The sequence below is a fragment of the Littorina saxatilis genome, linkage group LG4, assembly GCF_037325665.1.
Source record: "Littorina saxatilis isolate snail1 linkage group LG4, US_GU_Lsax_2.0, whole genome shotgun sequence".
NCBI lineage: Eukaryota > Metazoa > Mollusca > Gastropoda > Littorinimorpha > Littorinidae > Littorina > Littorina saxatilis.
The window spans coordinates 15,527,596-15,537,461 of NC_090248.1; the positions used below are offsets into that span (position 1 = coordinate 15,527,596).

General features: G+C 44.2%; 1 protein-coding gene across 2 annotated transcripts in view; it reads left to right on the forward strand.

Annotated features, from left to right (window-relative positions):
* The first annotated feature begins 1,344 nt into the window (after positions 1-1,344).
* The window catches only part of LOC138964074 (uncharacterized), a 30,401-nt gene continuing 21,879 nt past the window's right edge, over positions 1,345-9,866 (forward strand). The window contains exons 1-2 of one of the 2 annotated variants that reach the window (XM_070335963.1): positions 1,345-1,685; positions 7,119-7,320. In XM_070335963.1, the coding sequence (XP_070192064.1) occupies positions 7,119-7,320 (202 nt within the window). In that variant the 5' untranslated portion in view covers positions 1,345-1,685. Of the gene's footprint in view, positions 1,686-3,643; positions 3,948-7,118; positions 7,321-9,866 lie in introns of those variants that run through there. The other variant, XM_070335964.1, reaches the window with a different exon arrangement.

Sequence of the window (9,866 nt, forward strand, 5' to 3'; positions counted from 1 at the left end):
TTACATTAGTTACTCAGTATAATACTTTTTTTTTTAAAGGGACGGACGGACGAAGGGACGCCGGTGAAAAACAAAAAGTCCCGCTACGTACATTGGCTTCGGGATCGCGGTTAACTACAACAACAAACGAAACGAAAGAACCAAAAAAGTGTCTAAATCGATCGAATTGTTTCCATCAAATGTTGCACAACAAAGTGTTCTCGGACGGAGAAGACTTGTTGATTGCAGTTAAACTCTTGTTTACAGTGAGTACGTCAGTTTAGCGTACACACACACACACACACACACACTACCTAAAAGCCTTCTGGTTGCTAAAACACATCCAGGGCCTCTGACCTGCTTTCCACTGTTACCACTCTGTCACCAAGGATCGCCCGCTTTGTTTGGACTGTGCCTTTCTCTGGACCAGCTCAATCCTCAGTCTCAGTCAATCAGGCTCTCCAGAGAGCGAGGGATGAGGGGGTGGCAGGGAGGGGGGGGGGGTTCCTGGTGTTATCTCTCACAGTGACGAGGAGAAGTTCAGTTTTGATCCCATAGTAAGTGAACCAAATCTGAAACGGATAGACTGCAAACGTACCTAAATCAACAACAACAAAGCAGATAGGCTGCTAACGTTCCAAAGTCAACTGTTCATATATAACGCTTAGTATTCGTGTCAAACCATTTTTGTGTACATATTCCTATGATTTTTGTTTTCTGTTTTGTTTTTTCTCTCTCTTTTTTATGTAAATGTCCGTGTATATTATGTAGTCCCTCTCTGAGCGAGGGCTGGTTGAAAAAAGCTCGTTTGTAATTCTTATGCCACAACCCTCGTAAAATAAAATTTTGTTTTATTTTAATCTTATTTTTATTTGAATCAAGAATTTTAAAAAAATCAAATCCCAGTCACAGCACCAATTATTTTGTCTGTTGTGTCTCTTGTTTGTCCACTTTAAATTCCGATTGGTCGAAGTTCTTGTGAATGTTTTGTTTTGTCCTGAATTATAAACGTTCCAATACTTTGAAAATCTTTCTGTGTTGCAACAAAATCAAGAATAAAAACAAAACGTAATAAAGGTTAGTTTCTTATTAGACGTTCCATAACCTGACCTGTTCTGGTTTTTTTAATTCTTGTTAGTGAAAATTTTCTGTGTTTCTCCTGTCCGTATGACGGACAAAAGGAATAACTCAACTGCAGCCGGTAACTGTCTGTGTGTCAACACACACACACACACACTCACAGACTGACAGACAGACGGACGGACAGAGTAACTTTATATACGTATCCGGCTTACTGAGAGTATTTTATCATTCTTTAGTCTTCAATCTCACGACACAAACAGCGTGGAAGGCAGACATTTAGAAGGAACAGTGCCCCTTTACAAGCTGTCGACCTGGTGGCATGCAGCAGATGTGACAAGTGTCTGGTGTCTAATAAATATGCCCTACAATCTGATGCCCCCAGCCCTCTCCGCTTCCTTGTCGGACAGTGAAGTGACTCCACCTGACCGTACTTCCCTGGTCTGCACAGCGCCCTCTTCAGTCCTGCACTCCCTGCCTCCTGCTCCGACCAGCACCAGTCAAGTCGTCAGACACAGCCTACTTGAGAAACGAGTGTTGACGGTGTTGATAATCGGCAACAACAAGAACGCAGCGACGACTGTCCCCCGGTACAACACTAGTGCCTCTCAGAGTCTCTTGGGCAGGTAAGTTTCTCTCTCTCTCTCTCTCTCTCTCTCTCTCTCTCTCTCTCTCTCTCTCTCTCTCTCTCTCTCTCTCTCAGTCTCTCTCTCTCTCTCTCTCTCTCTCTCTCTCTCTCTCTCTCTCTCTCTCTCTCTCTCTTTGATTAACTGACTGAATCAATATAACCCAAACACCTTCCCTGTACTGTGAATGCACATTTTCCAGCAATGTAAGCTATGTTTTACCTGTTCCTCGTTAAATTGTTTCTTTCGTAAGTGGATCAAAGAAGAGATTGCGCAATAAGAGAGTTCTGAGCCCGACAAACGTTAATTTTGAACGGGTTTTCCCCCTCTGGTTTCATAAAACGTCCCCCAAAGTTACGATACTGCAAATGTAAGTATTTGAAAATGCGTGCGGGGATAGTTTCCACGTCGAGCAGGAGTCGTTTCTGTTTGCCGTTTCCACTCCACGACCAATACCGTCTTAAAAATAAAGAGCGGTAAGTCCAACATCAAAACCCGCATTTGTTTGACTTGTCAATGGTGATAGAGTTATTTACGTCTCGATGTAGGCCTACCTATTCGCAAAGCAGTTAATTCGTGCTAAATATTCTCTAAGTTTAATCAGTTAAACAGTGAGTTCAATCTCGCAAAGGTTACACGTTTAAAGGTGTTTTGCTGTAAAAATGTCCCAGCTTATTTTCTGGTGCAGCCAACTCTTGGTCAACTCAGTCGTTAACAAAAGATAACCCACGCAGTGGGAACTGAAGCGTATTTCTTTAATCACGCTGAATAATTTCTCAGTGTTTGAGAAACAACACCGTTGCTAGTGTCCCCACCTCAACCTCTTTGGACTTCTTGCTGATTCGTTTGTATACGCATGTTAAAGCATTGTCATTAAGGATAAGGATAAGACTTCAAATAGTCCTGTGAAGTTACCCCCATGGAAATTCGGGCTACTTCCTCGCCAGGGAAAGCGAGCTGCCGTACACGGTACGGCGCTACCCAATAGTCCACGCGTCCAAATTGAAGACGCTTCTTACTGAACCTCGATCCCTTCCAAAACCTCTTGCAATCTTTGACATCAAAGCAAAGAGATATCACTCTAGAAAGTATAGCGTGACGTGTTAGTTCTAAAAAATATTCCAGGGGAAACAACAAACACAAACGTGTTTCCAGAATGACGTTTGTCTCGGTAACTTTGGCATCATGAGCAGTGGAAAATCAGGTTCCTGCCAGACTAATGTGACACGACCTCATTTACATGATATCACCACGTGTAAATTGAACAATATTGTTATCTCATGAGTGGTCTCTCTCACGTATGTAGGATAAAACAATATATCACGCTTTTGTCAAAAGTGCACGCTTGGAATATCAACCCGATTCCTTTCGTGAGCTATCGTGGTCTACTGAGACTGGAATGCTAGCTTGGTGGTCAGAGACCAGGAACGAACAAAGAAAAAGACAGAATGCTCACTTAGCCAACTGTTTGTGCAGAGACCGTTCAGAGGCAAAGGCACCCGATATATCGAAATCGGCACAGTTTATTTCTGGCAAGCGATGCGATCGAGTTTGACAGACGAAACCGGCATTGACTACTAGCGAACACATTTTTTGTTTGAAAACGTCGTAGAATACGATCGTTATAGGTAATATTTTCAGTCAAAGTTTACTTCAAAATGATCTAGAGCTAGAGTTGAAATACTTTTTCATCATCCATACATTATTGCAAATGCATATGCGCTTAGAACCGGCGTATTAAAGAAAAGTTCGTCGTCGAAAAGAAACTCGAGTCAAACACTACGGCTCCCATTTTTGTTTTCCTGTGCACTAGCTCACAGAGCCGCCACACGGCGCTGCACAGCGAGAACCGCGTTTCATTGACATTGGAGCGACGGTAAAACGTTCGCTGCGAAACGGCCTGCTGGTGTTGCAGTTTAAATTGCAGTATAATTAGTGCTGCTGCTGAGCGTGTTTTTATTGTTGCAGTGCATGTGTATTTACATGTGTGCCCTCCTTTGCAATTTCCACCACTGAGACTCGCGCAGATGACTGACTGTATAACACACATAAACGTTTGATAAACATGCTAGGAATGTATTGATGTTATTTTCATGGGAGCATTACATCGTGTTTGCGTGTCCACGCACCTCGGTATGCATGAAGGATATTGCTATCTTTTTGCCCTTCGGCGACAGTTCTCGGTGAAATTGTGACCACTGCACTGACAAAGAAGTAGTCAAGAACCTACAGTCTCCAGTGTCAAAATTTCGAGAGAAGAAGGTGAATCATTCATCCTTCATACGATATTTTGTGTGTGTAATTATTTGTATCGGATTGTCCGTCCAACAAGTTCTCCATTAATGGAAGGTTTTCATTAAAAATGATCACGAATCGCGGGGACAAGCGGTTGACAGTGCAAGTGGTGAACCATTATTGGCAAGACAGGAAGTCATCTTGCTCCGCGCAGACTCGCTGCAAGATATGAAGATGAGGCCTGCCCTACTTTAAAATTGAAATCAAACGAACATTTGAGGCTCGTAACTTTGATCAGCTTGCTTGCTTGCTTGCTTGATTGATTGATAGATCGATCTATTGATCGAGACATACGTTTTGGACATGAGCCTAGTGTTAGCACCTGTCCTTGCTGATAACTCCCCCACATAATTATGCAGCCCCCACAGAAAACTTACAGTACGTTCATGATACATATTTTTGCTTTTTTGTTCATGACCACTGACAACTCAACTTGAGAGAAATCATGTCCGTTCAAAATAATGTAAAGGCCCGGTCACACAGCCCAAAAGTCGCGTAAACGCATGAATCACGCACGAAATTCGATCCTTACGCGATACATGCGCGATTTGCGCATTTCATCAGTTTGTCTGACGTGGAACCTCCGTAGTTGTCCGCCGATGTTCGCCGGATCGGCGCTTTACGCGATTCCAGGTTTTGAGCAGCTCAAAACTCGGCTTCGCGTAAGAGTTTACGCAGTATTGCGCTGTTTTACGTAATTTCTGCGTAGTTTGCGTAGTTTTTACGCGAACAATGCGCGAAATACGCGTGGAATATCAGTGATCGTTTGCGAAAATGTTGCCGCTATCGCGTTCATCGACGACTTTCCCCTGACGATTAGCAGACATATGACGCATGTTTCGCGCATTGTTCGCGTAAGAACTACGCAAACTACGCAGAAATTACGTAAAACAGCGCAATACTGCAGTTCATGCGCGAATCATGCGCGATTCATACGCAGTTCATTAGTGATAGTGCGCAGATTATACGTGCTTTTCCGTGGACCTTTGCGTGCCTATGCGCTGTAGTGCGTGGTTTGTTAGTGATTTTTGCGTGATCTTTCCGTAGTTCTTGCGCAATTCATCAGTGATTTTCATCGCGTAAATCAGCGAAAATGGTATGCGTGAACGCACAAACGCACAACCAAATTGTATGCGTGATTTATGCGTTTACGCGACTTTTGGGCTGTGTGACCGGGCCTTAAGGAAAAGGACCTGACTACCCAAACTGCTGCCTAAGAGTACACCTTCAAGCTTGCAGGACAAGCAGAGGTTACCTCTGGTGCATCAGGTTCATGAATGTTCTCTGTTTTTCCAATGAATATTCACCCATCGACCATCAGCTACTCGTCGATCGCCTCAGTTCCACGTTCGGCATTCACGACACCGCCCTCTCTTGGTTCCGGAACTACCTCCAGAACCGCTCTCAGACTGTCACCACTGATTCGTTCTCTTCTCAGCCTGTCCCTGTCCGCTTCGGCGTCCCACAAGGGTCTGTCCTCGGCCCTGTCCTTTTCACCCTGTACACCCAACCCCTCTCCCTGGTCATCGAACGCCACGGCTTGAACTACAACTCCTTTGCCGATGACACGCAGCTCCAGAACAGCGCCAAGCCGGAGGACGTTGACCATCTCCTGGGATCCATCTCCAGTTGTTTCACTGACATCAAGAACTGGATGACTGAGAACAAGTTGAAGCTGAACAGTGAGAAGACGGAGGCCCTTCTCGTTGGAACACGACAAAAGATTACTTCCCTCACTGTGACCGACCTCCAGCTGGATGACGCGACTATTCCATTCTCCCCTGCTGTCAAGAGCCTTGGCGTCTTTCTCGACTCCACTCTCTCCATGCAGACACACATCTCCTTCATCATCAAGACCTGCTTTTTCCACCTACGACGCATCGCCTCCATCCGTCGCTACCTCACCCACGACGCCTGTGTCAAGCTGGTTGTCTCCCTCATCTTCAGTCGTCTGGACTACTGCAACTTCCTTCTGGCTGGCCTCCCCGCTTCATCCATTCATGGCCTACAACGAGTCCAGAACGCTGCTGCCAGGCTGACGTTGAGGAAGACGAAGCGAGACCACATCACCCCCCTACTTCGCTCCTTGCACTGGCTCCCTGTCAACACCCGAATCTCCTACAAACTGTCCACTCTGGTCTACAAGTGTCTCAACGACTCTGCTCCCGAGTACCTTCAATCCTCCCTGGACCTGTACACCCAGCCCTCCGACCGTCCCCTTCGTTCTGCTGCTGACCCACTCCGCCTTCACATCCCTCGCTCGAAACTCGCATCTGCTGGTCAGCGTGCATTTCCCTCCGCGGGCCCCTCCGTCTGGAACTCCCTGCCCATGCCGCTTGAGCTTCGCCAGAGCCCCTCTCTTGACGCGTTCAAGAGTAGGTTGAAGACTCAGTTCTTCCCGTAGCTGGCTGCGACTTTCATGTTCGACGTGATGTGTTGTGCCCCAAAAGACATTCTTGTGCTGTGCTCTGTGAGAGGTGTTTTCTCTGTGTTTAATATTATTTTGTTTGGACCTAGCTTTTGATGTGTACATTGTTGTTAAACAGCTGTTTGTTGTATGTTTATCAGGGTTTGCTAGTGTGTGATAGGGTTCGTGTCCGTCTGTAGATGTTAGTTTCTTTTTTAGTCCTGTGTTGACAACTCTTCGACAAGCGCTTAGAACTGTACCCACGGAATACGCGCTATATAAGCTTCATATTGATTGATTGATTGATTGATTGACTGTTATATATTGTCAGAGACGGGTTTTTTTTTAAAAGCACTTTTTGTGTGTATTGGCATGACGAGCATTGAACAATTTGATTACTGATAGCTACAATAAAATTAAATTCAGCTTAGTGCGTGTAAAATATTGGATGATTTGGCAGTTAATAATGGTTTTCTTTTCTTCGCGATCTATAGGCGAGAAAATTGCATTTCTCCTATTTCGTTCCTCCAGTTGTCGACTATGTTTTGTGACTTTTTTTTAATTCTTTCATTTGTTTCTTATTTCTTTTCTCTTCCGTTCTATTGCTTCCTTCTTCCATCTATACTTATCCTTCTTCTGCCACCCCCACCACACACACCCCTCCCCCTCCCCTTCGATCGTGTGTATGTGGCATGTGTAGCGGTGACGCCAGTGCCTGCATTGCTGTGCAGATGGCGGAGAAGGCTGGGGACAGCGCCGTGACGTCAGATAAGCCTGAGGGCAAAGATGGCAGCCACGACCACGAGCACCACCACCATCACCACCATCACCGCAACCTACACGCCACCCAGACAGGCAAAGGCAGCGAAGCGCCGGGTAGACGGGTGCTGATCGGGGTGGACGGCAGCGAGTACTCCAACTATGCCTTGGAATGTGAGTCGTGCTGCCTCGATCTCTCCTTCCCCGCGGCTTTTCTTTCTACGAGTTTTGATAAAAGCTGTTAAGAGTATCTATCTGCGGAAAATTTAACCAACAACAACATCCGTCTGTCCGCCTTTCTTTCTTTCTTCTTTTTTTAGACGTCCTCCGCTGCTGCTTGTGTCCTTCTCGTTAAACCAGTGTTTGTTGTCACGCCCTTGTGTTTGCTCTAATGTCAAGTATTTCTTTTGTTTTACCCATGATAATGAATCATAACTTTGTCGGATGTTGCTACGGTGGCAGTAATTGTTTGAGCTTATGGAGTCTTGACTTCCATTTCGTGGTTTGCCTCCCAGAGGATGGGGGGCTACATCAATGACGATTTACTTGCGTCAAAACAAGATAATTAAGATTGTCACGTTGCGTTAAAATTGTCATAAGAAAATTACTAATTTCACTGAAATTGACAATATTCATCCCCAGATAATGTTTTATTTTCAGTTTTGGCTCAGCAATCCATCAGGAAACGAGCCGGAACTAACTAACTAACTAGAGCTCGCCAATCGGTAACACGTGGGTAAGCACGATAAGAAAAGTCTACGCAAACTCTGCGACACCTCAGTGAGTTTTCGAGTCAGTTGCGACAAAATCTGTCCTTAATCAAACCTAAATGGTTGGAGCCGTTCACATGGCAGTGTGACTTTTCGCTGACTTAGCCTCATGACAACTCGTGAGCGATTTCAAACCAACAAAAGTTTGGGGAAAGTTGGTTGAAAGTGTGCCATGTGAACGACACTTGATATGCTAAAGTACCGTTGTATAGGTGTGCGCTATTGAAAAGATGATTAGAACCGTGAGTTACGTGATCCGTCTTCCTGATGACTTGCACAATAAGGCCTTCTATCGAAAAATATTTGTTTCGCTGTAGCTAAAATGAAAACTAGTCATTAACACTGTCGGTTAACATCATTGCTGTGAATTACACAGAACACGTGGACATTTTCACGTGAAAATGGTAACCCCCGGTTTTGGCGCTGGTAACGGAGTCGTTTGCACATCTCACAAAAGTGTTGGATCCCTATATATCACACGGACATTGACATAATACAAAGAAAGAAAGGTCTGCTTTCACCGAATTGGCCAGACTCAAAAAGGGGGCCATAAGACTTGGACTATAAGAAGTCTATGGGCTTTGCCGAACCAACTGACCCCGCCATTACTTATTGCCGCCACGTATGTAAGCATATTGAAGATTCCATTCGCCGTATCGTGTCACTCAGACGTACGAAGCAGCCGAAAGGTTGAAAAATGTAATGTGACAAGTATAATTGTTAGATGAGCGAACTAAGGGATGTGCAGATCATAACACCGTAAAAGTACCTCTCCAATAAAGAAGCAAACTATTATGCAAAAGGTGTGCGCTATACGCCGGCTTTTGTCAGCATAGTTTATGCTTGTCTTTTTACATTTAGTCAAGTTTTGACTAAATGTTTTGACATAGAGGGGGAATCGAGACGAGGGTCGTGGTGTATGTGTGTGTGTGTGTGTGTGTGTGTGTGTGTGTGTGTGTGTGTGTGTCTGTCTGTGCGTGTGTGTGTGTAGAGCGATTCAGACCAAACTACTGGACCGATCTTTATGAAATTTGACATGAGAGTTCCTGGGAATGATATCCCTGGATGTTTTTTTCTTTTTTTCGATAAATATTTTTGATGACGTCATATCCGGCTTTTTGTAAAAGTTGAGGCGGCACTGTCACACCCTCATTTTTCAATCACATTGATTGAAATTTTGGCAAAGAAATCTTCGACGAAGGCCGGGGTTTGGTATTGCATTTCAGCTTGGTGGCTTAAAAACTAATGAGTGAGTTTGGTCATTAAAAATCGGAAACTTGTAATTAAAATTATCTTTTTATTAAACGATCCAAAAACAATTTCATCTTTTTTCGTCATTTTCTGATTCCAAAAACATATACATATGTTATTTTTGGATTAAAAACAAGCTCTGGAAATTAAAAATATAAAAATTATGATCAAAATTAAATTTCCGAAATCGATTAAAAAACAATTTCATCTTATTCCTTGTCGGTTCCTGATTCCAAAAACATATAGATATAATATGTTTGGATTAAAAACACGCTCAGAAAGTTTAAAACGAAGAGAGGCACAGAAAAGCGTGCTATATGCAGCAAAGCGAAACCACTACCGCGCTAAACAGGCTCGTCAGTTTCACTCCGTTTTGCACAAGCGGCGGACTAAAAAAAATGCAGTGCGTTCAGTTTCATTCTGTGAGTTCCACAGCTTGACTAGATGTAGTAATTTCGCCTTACGCGACTTGTTCTTCTTTGGGTTGTTTATTCCCCTCCATGTTTGAGGTCATGAAACAAAGGCCCATTATTTTGTACACAACTGTTTCGTTTCTTTTCGGTTCTTGCTCAGTGTTTCAAGTTTGCCCTGTGTGCCCATATATGTGTCATTGGGTGGGTTGTTTTGTGGACCTGATTTATTCCCTCCTGCTCGCTCTTCAGAGGTCCACACAACAGGCACTTCCTTCGACCTGGTTCA